A 17,683-nucleotide genomic window follows, 5' to 3' on the forward strand; every position below is an offset into this window, starting at 1 on the left:
AAACTATGAAACTAGGAAAATAGCTTCTTTTTTATAGATATACAACTGTACAGTGACCATTTTGTTCTCAAAATTTGAGAACATTCCGATAGAATTAACGGAATGTATAAAACTATGAAACCAGGAAAATAGCTTATTTTTTTATTGATATACAACTGTAAAGTGGTCATTTTGTTCTCAAAATTAGATAACATTCCGATAGAGTTTTTCTAATTATCCGATATGAAAACTATGAAGTATATGATGAATAAAACTATGAAATATATATGAAATATACGATATGAAGACTATGAAGTTATATATAAACTATGAAACGAGGAAAATAGCTTCTTTTTAGAAATTTTCCTAAAAATTTGAAAACATTCCGACAGAGTTATCAGAATGTATAAAACTAGAAAACTGGAAAAATAGCTTCTTTTTTATAGATATACAACTGTACAGTGACCATTTTGTTCTGAAAATTTGAAAATATTTCGATAGAGTTATTGGAATGTACAGTACAGTGACCATTTTCTTCTCAAAATTTGAGAACATTCCGATAGAGTTATCGGAATGTATAAAACTATGAAACTGTGAAAATGACTTCTTTTTTTATAGATATACAACTTTAAAGCAGTCATTTTGTTCTCAAAATTTGAGAACATTCCGAAAAAGCTATCGGAATGTATACTAGGAAAATAGCTTCTTTTTTATAGATATACAACTGTAAAGTGGTCATTTTGTTCTCAAAATTTGAGAACATGAAAAAAAAGACATTGGACTTGTAGTGCCTACTGGCGGCACTATTCTCCGTTTCATGGCCTTTCAGCCTGGAATTGCAAGGAGGAGATGGGCTGCTAGAAATCCTGTGCTTTTGCATACTTTTCCTTTTGACTTTCCCCTGATTTCACCGAGTATCCATTTAGAGCTAGGTCGACTCTGGTTGTGCATACAGGGTCATGCCACTGACCCCTCTTCCAAACCGAATAACCTGTGACTTAAGGACTCGAGCCCGTGTCCCAACTGACAAAGGATTTCAAGCATAACCACTTGGTTTTGACGGCTTAAAAAAGCCCTGGAAACTTTCTCTTTGATTGGATTAGTGCTTTAACATCAAAACCATCAATAAATATTCAGCCCATGGTTTATTAAATGGACATAGTCATGTTTGCTTTTGACTGTATTTTTTTTCAGACAATAGTGTATTGTAATAAAATGGTCTGATGTCAACTTAATTACAGACTATAACTGATTTGGAATCCAAGTGCAGGGAGGTTGGAATTGAAATTATTGCAAGGCAGAGTTTCATGCAAGAAGCCACCGATGCTGTAAGAAATCTCCGACGGCAAGATGCTCGCATAATAGTCGGGCTGTTCTATGTAGCAGCTGCCAGGAAAGTTCTGTGTGAAGTCTACAAACAAGGCCTTTATGGCAAACAACATGTATGGTTTTTCATTGGCAAGTATACTCTTATTTTCACTTATTATTTCTGAGAAATTAGATAAGAAGGAAAACGTCAAATTCTATGTGATTTTAAAATTTCGATTTAAAGGAATGCATAAAGGAATGCATGATCAGTGTTTAAATCCTAATAATGACTTGTTTCACAGCAAAATTGGTCTCCAGTCTGAATGATTACTTGTCTTTGCCAATTGCCTTTCTTAAAAAGGAAGTTATTGAAGTTTTTTCAGGTATATGGACATTGGGTTTTCCTAGGACCAGCTTTTCTAGAATTTCAATGCATAAGGCAATTGACTGACCAGTAACACTTTTTGATATGAAATTCTGACCAATATTTTTCTTAAAAAAGCATCTAAAATTTACTTAAGAAAAATTCAATAGTTTCGTAGTGAATTTTTTGAATAGGTAAGAAGTACTTTAATTTCTTAAATAAATTGTTAAGCATTTTGAGCACTTTTGGCTGGTAAATCATGATAAAAAAGGGACTATTGCCTCTTACTGGATTTTGAACAATAATATTAAATGAAATAGAGCTTTCAGTGAATGAATGAGGGTACCGCTTGTTTTCATTGAAAGTATCATATTATTCCATAGTTTATTTTCTATCAAACTTCACTAATATTTATTGCTCTTGCAGCCATGATTTAGAAGAAAATATTAATTTTATTGTAATTACCTTCCCCTAGACAGACAAAACTTTAGGAAGAAAACTCAGATTTAAGGTCGACTAGTGGCAGATACAACTATACATTTCCAACTATTAACTATGAACTTGATGACTATTGCTACCACTGACAACTCATTGCAACACCAAGCCGCCTAAAGCCAAAACAACTGCACATTTTCCTCGACCCCCATGTGTTCAAAACTTCTGTCGCTACCCTCTTCTACGAAGTTCTTATTTCCTTTCAATCCTTATTTATAGCCTCTTGTCATCCATTTGCAGCCGACCTGCTTTTTGTTCGATGGCCAAAAAGAACGATATTTGGCAATCTGTCATCCTTTATCTGTATTAAAAAAATAAGCTTTTTAACTACAAGTAAGGAGCAACACTAAAACTTAAAACGAAAAGTTCTGTTCATTTAAAAATTTAATGTCACTCCTTACTTTCAGTTGAAAAAACCTGTTTTTTTTGTTTAATTTCTGAACGTTTTTGAGGTAATGCATGTTTTGATTTTTGCTCACCGCATGTGAACAATTAAATGAAATTTGCAAATTGATTTTATTAGGCTAAATGGCTTTCTCATAGTTTTGAATGCACAATTGATAAAAAGAGGGGTGGGGGAGGAGGCCTAGTTGCCGTCCAATTTTTGGCTACTTAAAAAGGCAACTAGAACTTTTAATTCTTTTACAAATGTTTTTATTAGTAATAAAAATACGCAACTTACAAATTAACTAACGTAGCGAATTTCTGTGTTTGTATATTTTCATTACTTATACAAGGGGGTTTGCCCACTCGTCAATGCCTTGCTCTTTACACTAAAGCTTGAATTCTTTAAGAAGGACCCCTGAAAAACAAAGGCCGTAGAATAAATAGTTGAAATTACTAAAAATAACATAAAATAACTTAAACATAAGGTCTGTCAAACGGATACCAAGGATTTGGTTCCATTGCAAATGAACCATCATGTAACTGAACCTCGAGGAACTGAACCACTGTAACTGGACCAACCTGAAAGTGAACGACTGTGCAGCTGAACCACCGTGCAGCTGAACTACCGTGCAAATGAAGCATCGTGCAACTGAACCCCGTGCAACTGAACCCCCCCTGTAGCTGAACGCTCGTATAACTTATCTCTTTTGCAATTGAAACCCGTTTAAACTGAACCACTTTTTAACTGAACCGTGTAACTGAACTCTTTTGCAACTCTACCACCGTGCTTACTTTGGGAAAAACACAAGTTAGAATCTTAATAAGTTAAACCATGTTGGAATTGTTTGCTTTTTAAAGTCCTGATGTAAATGAATGTCAAGATGATTAATAAATAAGCTCGTTTTGTTGTCACAAAAACAAAGATACGTAGACGTCACAAACTCTTAAAGCCAAATATATTTCTCTTTTTTTATGCCTGTTAATGGGGATTCCCTTCTCTTTGCCACCATCTACGGGTCTAGATGTTTACCCACCATTTCCCGCGGAAAATCCTCCCCTGGAAAATATCCGTCGTGGAAATATCGTTTCCCAAAGTCGATTTTTTTTTAGTTGTGTTATTTTTAGTTTATTTTTGTGTTATTTCTTAAGGAAAGCGTTAAAAAGGAATTTATGTGTAAGTCTCGTCCCCCTCCGTTTACGTTCCACTCATCCTAAATTTTTTCAAGTATGACCAAAAACTTTGGCCATTCTACTTTTCTATATGTTCACTGTATCCACCATCTTTACTTATTACGTGATACCCAGCATAACCTCTTCGACTTTGTTTATTCGTAGTCTAAGTGAAGTAGTCTTCTTAGCTTTAATTTTTCAACCATTCTATGCGCTTTGAGTTCAAATAACCTCCAAAATTCCTTGATTTTAATAACGGTTTCATCAAAGAGACTCTGATCATTCGCATAATCAAATTGTAGGGGCGTTTCATCTTCCACATTAAATTTCATGCGCTCCCAAAGCCTTTGCCATGTTCCTTAGGACAAAATCCGAGAAAATGTCTAATTTGTGGATATATAAATAGGATATGCATGTATAAATAGGGATGGGACGCAAATCTGCTTAAACCCTGTTCAACATCAAACCAGAATATAAATTGCTTCCTATTTTATCTGTAGCATCTCTCAGTATAATAAGCATCATCAGGCTAAATATGCTATAAAAAAAAAACATTAAAAAGAAAAACCACCAAATTCCAGATGAACTGTGAACTTTTTCGTACAGTAACAGGAGTATGTGTTATAGTTTTTCGACAAGTTTGACTACCATAATTTACTTTTATAATTTTTCTTTCTCAAATTCCTACTTTTTGGCTTAGGTTTTTAATAAATGTGTACTTTACCATAGAAGAGCCATCAAGGCTACATCGTTTTTATATTTTATTGTCATTATTAATATTTTTAATTTATTAGGCTGGTATGAAGACAATTGGTTTGAAGTTAATTTGGAAGCTGAAGGTATTCAGTGTACAAAAGAAGAGATGAGAATGGCAGCCGAGGGACATTTTACTACAGAAGCGTTGAACTGGAATCAAGATAAACAAAGGACAATATCAGGCATGGTAATAGGTTCGTTTGGATTGCTCTGAAATTGAGTTAAAATTTGGACCCGAAAGAACAAGTAGACATTTTTTTTCTTAATCTTATAAGTAGTATAAGTTATAATAAGGCTTGGGATTCTTTATCCATAATCAATTCTTGTAGCTTTCCACACTGTCAAATGATGTGATAAGTTTGTTTATAAATGATTTAACGATTTTCAGATAAAATGTTAGATTTTTTATATATTTTTGGAAACTCTTATTAGATAATTTATGACATACCGTATGGTCTCCCCTACCTGGCACCTTCCAAGGAGAATCTGAATAAAAAGTCAATGAACTCGTACTTGACCTAGATATTCATTAATTAACATTGTGCGAAATTTCAAATCTTACTCCAAACTTTGACTGTAATTGCTTTGCTTTTAAATTGAACATTAGCATATTTGCTGTATATTTAATTTGCACAAGATATCAGCCCACCCCCTAAAATTCTGCCCCGTAGAATTAGAAGTTCATGGTCCCTCAACGCATCACCCTCGCTAGTAGTCTCTTCCAAGCTAGCCCATCATTTTTGACCCGAACGAACAGCCTGATTATCAGAACCCTTTAGTTTCATAGGGTAACATGTATGTCTCAATCTTGAAAAAAGACTTATTCATGGTCATAATCAAAGCTTATAGAGCATTCACCATACACCCCTCTCCTGTTGTCTCTTAAGAATCAATCAATTGAATAACATTTTGAGAATCTCCCTATTACGTATTGTGTTGGCAAGATTAGAACTCAAGAAGTGTTCGTAATTATTTACCGGTTTCGCTTCACAATGCAGCGCTACTTTGTGGCTCCGTAGAGGTAAAATTTGAAATATATATAAACTTTAAAATTGTAATTTCACGAGCCGACATCTCTACTGAATGCTAACAGTGTTTTTCACGATACTATACATGTTTATTTAGATTTAATTCACTACTGAAATCTGAAAAACATATTGGACAGTAGGGATAGATTCCATGGAACCTTTCCTGGGACAAGGGTCGACTTACACCAGCGATCGGGAAGAAATGCTCATGAGTGTTTTTTTTATCTAAGTATAGGACAACCTCCTTATTTTGACGCTCACCCTTTTAAAACTCAGTGTTATACTGTAGAAGCGTTACTGCAATCCCCAAATGCTGATTTATCTTAGTTTTTGAAAATGCTAAGTTTCTTTGATGAAATATGGTAATTACGTAATTACCATCTAAAAATTTTAAATAAACTTCTGGAAATTCTTTACTTCCACTTTACGTGAATTAATCTAGACGTATTTCATTTTTCGCCACGTGGCTTGTTGATGTTTTTCGATCAGAAATCATGTTTTCCGTCGGCACCCTCCTGTGGTACAATCCCCTTTTGTTACTTAAAAAGGGTACTAGAACATTTAATTTCTTTTCAAATATTATTTCTTCCAATATTCTACGACCACTATTGGGTTGAGTACTACTCTTCATTTAGTGTTTATGCATCAAGGAAATTGAAACCTCAGCAACAGTTATCTTGGACATGCCAAATGTGGTAGTACAATTTCTGTCATGATTACAGTTCTTTTAGAGAGGGTCCTCCCCTTTTTCAGGCATGTAAATTCATTTGGGTAATTTTATATTTTTGGGTTTTGTATATGTACATTCGCTCTATTAAAATATATTATTTTAAAACATAAAATTAATGCTAGGATTTCTTTTTAAGGTTTTAGTTAGTATTGGCACATATCATTAAGTAAAGTCTTTTTTTTGTCTTTCAAAACCTCAAAGGATTAGTGTTTCACTTTAATTTCAAATCAATAGTGATGAGTATAGTAGTTTTATAGTTTAAGTTTATGTAAAGCGTTTTATCACCCACCTTAAAGTGGAGAAAGAAGCTGCTTTTGGTTAGAAAATGGTTATTTTAAGTTGTTGCTTTAATTCTCTGAGAAAACTAAATGCGAAACAAAATGTGCGAGTTTTTTTTAAGTAATAGTCGGTAGAAGTAAAGGATTTTGTAATGTTTTGGATCTTATGGTCTATCTATTCGACATAAATTTACTTTATTGAATGAATTTCTGTGTGAAAATAATTAATCAGCTCAATTTCATTTTTTTTTTTACAGACAGTTGATGACTTTCGAAGAAGACTTCATTTGGCACTAAAAAACTCAGGATATGACATTGATCATGGGAGGTATCCCGAGGGCTATCAAGAAGCACCTCTCGCCTATGATGCAGTCTGGGCTACTGCTCTTGGTACGTGATTTGCTTTAAGTTTGATGTAATACTAAAATGAAGACCAGCTGTAATAGCACACACTATGTTCGAAGAAAATATGAATTGTTATAGATAAGCTTTCATTTGTTCCGAACCTCACCTATGGCTTTAGATTTTCTTCAGAAGTGTTATTTGTAACAATTTTTAAGTTAAAAACTGCTTCGCTTCAAGTCAATAAGGAGTTTTGCTTCAATCCAAACCTAAACATAACTTGGAGCTGACCTTCAAAGGCAAATTATTAGAAGCAAACACTCTTGTTGCCATTCTTGGGAAGCGGTCTTGTATTATAGCTAATGTTCGTGAAGTATTTCTGTCGGTTTCGGGATTTTTCAATAGGGAGGAACCTAGAGATAGAAAACCAGAGACCTGGAAAAATGAAGTCAAATAATATTTCCAAAATATATTCAATAATATTTCGTACATTCAAACATATTTCGACTATCGGTAAATAAATGAAACCTAAACGAACAGAAATTACAATAAAAAATCAAGTCGAAGGTAACGAGCAGAAACTACCATTATGAAGAGCAGGACTAACACCCCCTGTGCTTTCCAAAGACCAAAACGAAATTGTACTTCGCCGGAAACAACATGTATTTTAATTGTTTTTTTCTTTCATAGCGTTAATTAATCTAAAACTGCTGAAACTTTTAGAAATTCATATGTAAGTATTAAACTGTGAATCCACATTCATTTATTCTTTTCAGCAATCATGGTTAATATGTTAATCTTATTTTCTTGATTCTATTACGAAAAAACAAACACAACTTGAAACAAAAATGGTTTTCTACTCATTTACTTCTGCTCGTATTTAGTTTATAATAGCTCTTTAATTTTTTTTTTTAAATTGCTTTGTGGGAGAAGTTTTTAAAACTAATATCTGTAAAAAAAAACCAGGCTTTAATTCTGTCTGAAACCTTTAAAGAAGCATAAAGAACTTGCAGAGAAATTTAAGACAACTAAGTTTGTTTACCCGAAAAATTAAAGCTGCATGGGAATAAGGTTTTGAGTTTAAGCGTAATGTTTCAATTTCTGATAACTAGGGTTCCAGAACCATGTTGTTGAGAATAATCGTTCAAAACAGTGAGAGTGATTTAGGATCATCCAAAAATGATCCTAAGAATGGTTTACCTGTCATCTACCCTGTAATATATAAGAAGTTATATAAATACTTGATTAATTTAAATACAAATTTTAAGCTGAAGTTCAAAATCAATGTGAAACTTGTAAAAGGACCCAGAAGTGCAAAGGTCTAAAAGGGAAGAATACAGCAAAGGATTACCATATAATAGAAGTGGATAAACCTTACGATATTTTGAGATAAGTCAGTGAAAAATATCAATGTTATTTCAGAAGCCAGCAAACCTCTGTGACATTTCATTCATTTTGACAAATCTCCAAATACTGTACCGGCAGAAAATATAGCTATTGCTACCTTTTTACCAGATGCAGAGGAAAATTTCTAAATGGGTGTCCAAACAACACACATGATGCAAAACTTGCTATATAGCCAACCTTATCCTTTTTCAGTTTCTTATCATTTTGGCCCTTATCATGAGGAGAAGCACGTAGGATTTTCTTGGTTTTTCCTTCAAAGACTCATGTATAAGCCATCCTGTGGATCAAACTTTATTTTTGAATTATTATTTAAATAATTATTGAACTGGAACTGGAGTTTATAGATGGATCAATTTAAATTGTATCATTCGAGGTGGTATACGGTCCAAAGACAAAAAACTCATTTTTGAATGTAGCAGATGAAAGACCTATTTTATTCTGGCAAGAGCAAACAACATCAACGGTGCTTCAGAGTGCCTCAGGGTTATCCGGTTTGCAGTAGTTGCTAACAGCCTAGTAATGAGACGAACATGTCCAATACTAAGAGTTATTATAACCTGTAACTCCTACAAATAGAGTCAGACCAAAGCAGGAAGTACACTATTAGAACTGACTTGTCCAAAACCCCTATATAGTTAAACTGACCGTCCCATGGCATGAACAACAAGGGAAATGCATTGTATTGAAAATCAAAATAGCGGCTGCAACCACGATATTCTGCATATACGGTATCTTTTTTTCTTCTCAAATAGCTTGGCACTGGAATAAAGTAGAGTTGTATAATGGGTCATTTTAAAGGAAATTGATTCGGTTAAAAACCTTTTGTAATAAAAACAATTAAATTTTTTTTTACAAAAAACGGCATTTTCTATAGCACTGTGGTAACTTAGGTTATTATATCAGGAATTTGTCACATCTACGTGCTTTTGTAATAAAAAATTAAAATAAATGAATATTTTTACACAGAACCTCTTTTTCATATTCTAAATAATAATTTTTAGAACCATATATGGTTCTATTTACAAAAAAATTCATTTTTCTATAGCTCTGTAGGAGCAAATGTTATTAACACCTTCCTGCATACGAAAATCGAATTTTTACCATTATGAAAAGCAAATAAACTTAGTTATGTAATATGCAGTAATTTTTTGTATGTTTTAACAATAATCTGATTTGTCAACGGAAACTATAATAATTCCTGAAAATCTTAAATAAAATTAATTTAACTGCAAACTGCAAAAATATTTACGATGTCTGAGAAATTATTTCAAATAAAGAATCGCCATATTTCATTGTAAATGGGGACTACGTGAGCTATATCGGATACAGCTGAAATCTGTAAAAAAAAAATTATATTTGACTAAGTTAGCTGCCTGATCCTCTGAAGTTTGTCTCTTACTATTCCAAATAAGACAAAGCCATAGTCTTTTTCCTATTCGTAATTTATATCTGGGTTGCAGCAGTAGCTAGCAGCCTAGTAAGAGGCGATAACGTCCCTTATTAAAAACTACCTTAACCCATAAATCCTAAAAAAGGAGTCAGATCAAAACAAGAAGCATACAATTAGAATCTGTCATCCGATGAATATCAAAGATACATATATAAAGTTTCAAAAGCCTGGTGGCAAAGCCACCGAGTCCCGGCACTCGGCACGTGGCATCCTTCACTATTTGTATTCTCATTTTCGCTTGTCTTCTAACCGCAGACAATTTGAGCCTTTTCTTGATGTCTTGACGTTGACAAAGGTTAGATACAGCCACCCTGCGAAATATTTAAATTCTTTCTTAGAGTCCTGACCTATTTAGATTCCAACAGATTTCATTGTCCATTTTTGTTCATCTTTACCTCAAGAGTTTTTCCACGCCTTTTTCCTTAGCAGTTTTGATTCATACATCATCTCCTTCAATTTTTTAATGCGTTACAGACAACAAATATGCTCTTTTCTAGTTTCCAGCCACCGATCGCTTCAAAATTTTGTTTACAATTCAATGCGATTCTCACTCTCGTATGTTCCGTGCCATTTTCTCTAGCCGTTCTGGTTATCACTTTCACCAGTTTTCTAATCACACTTATCCACGCTTCATTTTCAATAATCAACCCCTTAAACATTTTAAAAGACCTCACGTTAGCATTGGCGTCTTAGTAAAATTACGATTTTTGTAAGCAGCCTAGTAAGAGGCGACCATGCCCCCATAGTAAAAAACAAAATTGTCCGTAACGCCTGAAACTACCGTCAGATCTAAAAAAGAAGCACGCTACCAAAACCGCCTTGTTCAACACCCCTATATAGGAGACTTACTGTCCCTCGGCTTGAATAACATGGAAAATATATTGATTTGAAAATCGAGAAAAGTGGCTGAAACCACGATATTCTGCATCGACGGCATCTTTTGTCTTTTCCCCCGCAGATAGTTGGGTACTGGAATATCGTAGAGAGCTGTTTAATGGCTCATTTTAATGGAAATTGCTACATCTAGTGCGTTTTGTAATTAAAACCAAAATAGTTTTTAAAATGGAATATTTTTTTTCGAAAAACTGAGTTTTTCTACAGCGCTGTAATAGCAAATACTATTAACATCATACTGTATACGAAAATCAAAATAGCATTTTTAACCTTATAAAAAGCACATAGTTATAGTTACACAAAATACAGTAATTCCATTAGGGTCCTAACAAAACTTCGATTTGTGAATTGAAGCTAGAGTAATTCCTAAAAATGTTAAGTAGTCTCTCGGTTCTAAGTTATAATTGTTTCCTCGAACCAAACTTTATTTGAATTGACTCCTAAAGTACACATCTCTATGACCGTTGTTTTTATATTATATTTCTATCCATATATTGCAATCCCTCCCCTCTTCCCCTCTCAGTGCCACAAAATAAAGCAATAGATTATATTCAAATTCTGGCAATATCTGATTAAAATCAAATTCTGGCAATATCTGATTAAAATGGAAGCGACGCCAAAACATCATTCATAACAAATTGTATATTATAGCCAAAAGTAAAAATTCAGTTCATATTTCCAGATTGTTTTCTTGCAGAATTTTATATTATTTTAAGACTTTTTTTAACGGTTGATCCTTGTTTCTTACTCTGCTACCTGATACCTGTGCTTGAACATTAATCGTACAGTTCGTGGTAAAGAACAGTAAGTAAACCGACCCAACAGTGGCCGAAACTCTAAAAAAGAGTAACTACAAAACAAAACAGAGCTGGTTTTGTTTTTGGTATTCCTTTTTTCTACTAGTTATGCAGCTCTTCTGAAATATCTCTTCTCAAGAGATGTATGTACCACTTCTGTTCTGCAAAAAGAGACGTTTCTCTTCTCACGCTGCTGCTTCTGAAAATTTGTTCAAATTAAATGCTTATTGAGTTTCAATGTCGCTATGTGAAAATTTACTTTTAAGTCGTTGTTATCCTTCGTCCTTGTGGACAAGTTTTTACTTACTCCATTTAACTTCTACTGAAAATGAATATTTGTCTCAATTTCACACAAATGGCCAAATTCTCTCAAAACTGTTTATTCTTAGTTGAAAGAATATTTAGCTATCAAGGTGTAGATACAGATATAGCAGGTAATGTGGAAGCTAGAACATGGAGGATTAGTAGCCTGAAGTAGCCACTGTCTTTGGGAATGACTTACTCCCCCACAGTCCCTGGGGGAGGGGCTGCGAGTTACAAACTTCGACCAGTGTTTACATATAATAATGGTTATTGGGAAGTGTACAGTCGTTTTCAGGGGATTTTTTTTGGTTTTGGGGGTGGGGTTGAGGGGAGGGGGGCTATGTGGGAGGATCTTTCCTTAGAGAAATATATCATGGGGGGACAGAAATTCAATGAAAAGGGCGCAGGATTTTCTAAAATTACTATAAAAAAACAATGAAAAAATAAACATGGAAAAGTTTTTTCAATTGAAAGTAAAGAGTAGCATTGAAACTTAAAACGAACAGAGATCATTACGCATATGAGGGGTTCTAAAAATACTTTAGCATAAAGAGCGAGGTATTTAGGAGGAGATAAATACCTCGCTCTTTATGCTATAGTATTTTTAGTAATTTAAACTATTTATTCTACGGCCTTTCTGATTCAGGGGTCATTCTTAAAGAATTGGGACAAAACTTAAGATTTAGTGTAAAGAACGAGGTATTAACGAGGGTACAAACCCCCTCATATACATAATAAAAATTAAAGAATATAAAAGTTTGTTACGTAAGTTAATTCTTAAGTTACGTATATTTTTTACTAATAAAAAAATTCGTTAAAAATTAAAATTTATAGTTGCCTTTTTATGTAACCGAAAAATTGCATGGCAACTAGGCCTCCTTCCCCATCCCTTATTTATCAAAATCGTCTGATCAAAACTAAGAGAAAGCCATTTAGCCAAAAAAGGAATTAATATGCAAATTTGATTTTAATAATTTATGTGTGGAGAGCCAAATTCAAACATGCATTAATTCAAAAACGTTCAGAAATTACATAAGAAAACTAGTTTTTTTAACTGTAAGTAAGGAGCGACATTAAAACTTAAAACGAACAGAAATTACTCCGTATATGAAATGGGTTGTCCCCTACGCAATCCCTCGCTCTTTACGCTAAAGTTTGACTCTTTGCCACAATTCTGCTTTTTAAAACAACTAAAAGCTTTAGCGTAAAGAGCGAGGGATTGCGGAGGGGACAACCCATTTCATACACGGAGTAATTTCTGTTCGTTTTAAGTTTTAATGTCGCTCCTTACTTTCAGTTAGAAAACTAGTTTTTTTTATGTAATTTATAGAAGGCTGTTCAGCATGCATGGTATATTGAAGGATCCCGCTTCTGACACCATGTAATATTTAATAATAGGATTTGATGACTCAGGCTACCTACAAAGTGAAGCAACCCATAAGCAAGGTATAAGCAAGGCAAATGCAAGCATGAAGTAAGTAAACGCATTATATAAACATAAACCTGGTATAGAAAAACAAGCATAGCAGGATGCTGCACATAATAAACCTAAAATTAAGAAACGAGTTATACAAATATATAACTTATACTGTAATTATAGAATATTTATAGGACAAAATTGTAATTTCTAGCTGATGCACAAATACTAACTATTATCTCAACTAGCCTTATGGAAATGGAAATGCTATTTGGAAAGCCAAATTATGGAAAGTTCAAAGAATAGCCTGAATACCTAAGAAATTGTGTCAGTTTGAAACGAAAAGAACACTATTGGGATTTCCATGGCCAAAACACCTATTCAAGGAACTCACAATTTTGTGACTTGAACAACAAGGAAAATCACTTTCTTGCATGGATAGCACTGATGCTCCTTTCATTTTTTTTTCTCCACTGTTATCACAGCTCTGGAACCTCATAGAGAGCTGGTTCATGGTTCACTTTAAAGGAAACTGATCTGGTTAAAGACCTTTAGGAATTAGAAAAAAATATTGTTACAATATAAAGAATTTTATACGAAAAACTAGATTTTTCTCTAACACTGTAGTAGATTATGTTATCTAAGTGCTTTTTTAATTAACAAAAATATTTAGATTAAAATCAATGTTTTTATAAAGAACCTCTACCATTATAAGAAGCTTGTAGACATAATTAAGCAAAATGCAATACTTTCTTAAGGGTTTTAACAAAAAATCTGATTTGTCAACTGAGACTAGAATAATTCCTGAACATTTTAATGAAATTTTTTATTTAACTGCAAACTGCAAAAATATTTACGGTCTCCGAGTAATAATTCTAATTTTCAATTCAAACCAGAAAATTGCCTGAAAATTTTAGAATTACTTTGGTATTCCTTTTGCTTCAATTGATTCGTTGCGTCATTTTATGGGGGTGGAGCTTAATGCTTAGATAATATCAAAAATTGAACAAATGAGCTGTTGCACGTTGACTGAGATGAGATAAAAAAGTGCTCAAATACAAAAATCCAAAAATCATATAAATGTTTTGCGAACCCAAGAGAAAAATGTAATTGCCTGACAATTTTACAGCAGCCTATTGAACGTAACGAGGCATTGAAACAATGTCAGAAAACCAACGGAATTTTACTTGATAGTAATTTAAAAAAAAATATTAGAGAAATCATTTCTGGGATACTGTAAGGGTGAAAGCGGTAAAATATTCGAAGAAAATGTAGACATCATTTTTGGAGACAACAAATATGCAATAATAGAAAGGTCAAACGGTACAAAGCCACTTGTTAACACTGAAACTGCAAGCAAATCAAAATGATCATTCATATGCGATTCAAAATAGAAGACGAATATTAACACGTCAACTGGAATGAGCTAGAAAAAAGTGAGGCTAATATCCCTCAAATACCATTTTGTTGGAAACTAAGCCAACTTAAGGCTTTTTAGTGCTAGGCTTCTACATTATAATATTAGTCTATGACATGCAACAATCAAGCTTGTAATCCTTAGAAACGAAGTATTTCAGATACTGAAAACTGTTTTTGAAATAAGAGGACGACTAACTGTATTTTGTTTTAAGACCCTTAAATTGTTAATATACCCTTATAGTTGTAAATAATGAGATAAGCACTCCTTAAGTACTAGCTTCGGTGGATATCAAGCCCCCCTGGTGTAATGTATTCATACTTGGTTTGATCTTAGAACACTTTCCTAGTCTCAAAACTGTCGTCAACCTCAATAACTGAAAATTCGGACTGATGTGGAAATTTTAGTTTCAGGTGTTGGGAAGCTGTCTGGTTAGGCGAAGCGTGGTTGTGCAGTTGCATAGATTAGGAGTTGTTTAGTGGAACCGCTGTGTGGTGGGAAGTTGCTGGACGGGGGTTTATATGGCCACTGGCATATCGGCTAAACTTGTATCCAGTATCACTTGAATCTTTATCCAGTCAACGGTTAAACTTTCATTTTTAATTCAAATCATGAACGAGATGTCTTGTTTAAGAGAATTAGCTTCTTCTTTTACTTTTTTTTTATTCTATTCATTGACAACAAAAACTAGTGTTGAAATACTGGCTATATCTTTTGTCAGTTAATTTATCCTCGCATCGAATCGAAGTACACATGGCTAGATATGTGTACTGTGTATCAAACAGTCGCACAGTGCTGACCATCGGAAAAATCTCTATGCATGAATACCGTCCCAAAACCTGTTTTGTTTTCTGGTTGTGTCGATTTGAAGTACTACAATACCTCCTAGGCGCAGAAGAAAGCTCAATTTTCATACCTATTACTTAAATACTTACGTCCTGTGACGGCGTTTGATAACTGAACCATTTCGGAAAACTAGTTTTCTGTAATTACAGCAGCTGCAAGATTGACTGTAATTGACAATAAATCGCAGTGTTTTCACTGTTTAATACTATAAATATTAAGACAGCGTTATTGAGGTAAGAATACTGAGTGAACCTTTAAATTAATGAATTAATAACAGAGTTAATTCAAAAGAAGCTTGCTCTAGTGCACCTTAGCTTTTCAAAACAATTTGAAGGGGAATTGGAGAAATACGAGAGAAGAGAAGCGGGTTGCTAGAGGAATGCTGGAGAGGAACTCTAGCATTTTATTGTGAGGGAGGGCAAGAGGGGTTCATATCCAGATAGTCAAGAGGCATGAGCTATATAATAATTATTTCTACAAATTATTGGGGGATAATTGCCTCCTTCCCTCCCCTTAAGTGACGCCTCTGGTGGGAATGAAACTAAAGTAAATTACAATAGTTGAAATTTAGTGTTTGAATGATGTTGTTTTTTTTTAATATGCTGATATAATAATTGTCTAATTATCGGACAGTTCGTAGTAACGAACTCTAGGTAAGGAGCGATACGGCCCAATAGTAACCAAAACTCTGAAAAATTGAGTTTTGATAACAATAAATACTTCAGAAGGATTTAATTTTTTCGCTGATTCGGAATATATAAGATTCACTAGTTTAATAATACTAATCAGATGACACAAGCCTGAGAAAAGGTACCTGATTCTAAAAAAGGGAAGAACCCAAAAAGATCTAGTGATCCTAATGAAAATCCCACCATCAGATTCAGCATAGTAGAAAACCTTGTATTGAGATTAAATAAAAAAAACGAGTTTTTTTAACGGAAAGTAAGAAGCGACATTAAAACTTAAAACGAACAGAAATTACTTCGTATGTCAAAGTGGCTGCTTCTTCATCAACGCCCCGCTCTTTATGCTAAAGTTTGCCTCTTTCTCTTAACTCTACTTTTTGAAACAGTTAAAAACTTTAGCGTAAAGACCGGGGCGTTGATGAAGAAGCAGCCCCTTTCACATACGAAGTAATTTCTGTTCGTTTTAAGTTTTAATGTCGCTCCTTACTTTCCTTTAAAAAAACTTGTTTTTTTTTTATTTAATTTCTGAACGTTTTTTAATCAATGCTTGTTTTGATTTTGGCTCTCCGCCGATGAATAATTGAAATGAAATTTGCATATTTTTTTTGGCTAATTGGCTTTCTCATAGTTTTTATCGAATGATTTTGAGAAAAAAAAGGAGCGGAGGAGGAGGTCTAGTTGCCCTCCGATATTTTGGTTACTTAAAAAGGCAACTAGAACTTTTAATTTTTTACGAATGTTTTTATTAGTAAAAGATATACGCAACTTACAAATTAGCTTACGTAACGAACTTCTGTATTTCATGTTTTTATTATCTATATGGAGGGGTTCACCCCATCGTCATTACCTCGCTCTTTACACTAAAGCTTAAATTTTGTCCCAATTTCTTAAGAATGACCCCTGAATCACAAAAGCCGTAGAATAAATAGTTGAAATTACTAAAAATGCTTTAGCGTAAAGAGTGAGGTATTAGTAGGAGGTAAGCCCATCATATGCGTAAAAATTTCTGTTCATTTTAAGTTTTGATGCCTCTCCTTACTTTCAGTTGAAACAACTTTTTATATTTATTTTTCGTTTTTTTTTAAATTTTGCTAGAAAATCCTGCGCTCCCTCCATGAAACTTTTCTTCCCCCATGACAAACTCCTCCAAGGAAAGTTACCCCAACACATTCCCCTCTTCTCAACCCCCCCCAACATAAAAAAAACAGAAAACGTCTGTACACTTCCAAATAACCATTACTATATGTAAGCACTGGTCAGAGTTTGTAACTTGTGGCCCCTACCACGGGGACTGTGGGGAGTAAGTCGTCCCCAAAGACATATTTATAAGATTTGTGACTACGCTAAATGAAATGACTATCTCGGAATTTTGATCCGATGACTTTGGGAAAATAATTAGCGCGGGAGGGGGCCTAGGTGGCCTCCAATTTTTTGGTCACTGAAAAAGAGCACTAGAACTTTTTATTCCCGTTAGAATGAGTCCTCTCGCAAGATTCTAGAACCACTGGGTCAATACAAAAAACAAAAGTAAAAAAACAAAAAAACAACAACAAATAAACACGCATCCGTGATTTGTATTCTGGCAAAAAATACGAAATTCCATATTTTTATAGATAGGAGCTTGAAACT

General features: G+C 33.8%; 1 protein-coding gene across 2 annotated transcripts in view; it reads left to right on the plus strand.

Moving 5' to 3' along the window:
• Positions 1-17,683, plus strand: part of LOC136036246 (gamma-aminobutyric acid type B receptor subunit 1-like) — a 194,719-nt gene that overhangs the window by 114,486 nt on the left and 62,550 nt on the right. For both annotated transcript variants that reach the window (XM_065718359.1, XM_065718358.1), the window contains 3 exons: positions 1,221-1,437; positions 4,498-4,646; positions 6,753-6,885. In XM_065718359.1, the coding sequence (XP_065574431.1) occupies positions 1,221-1,437; positions 4,498-4,646; positions 6,753-6,885 (499 nt within the window). The remainder of the gene's footprint in view (positions 1-1,220; positions 1,438-4,497; positions 4,647-6,752; positions 6,886-17,683) is intronic.

The sequence above is a fragment of the Artemia franciscana genome, chromosome 15 (assembly GCF_032884065.1).
Source record: "Artemia franciscana chromosome 15, ASM3288406v1, whole genome shotgun sequence".
Lineage (NCBI taxonomy): Eukaryota > Metazoa > Arthropoda > Branchiopoda > Anostraca > Artemiidae > Artemia > Artemia franciscana.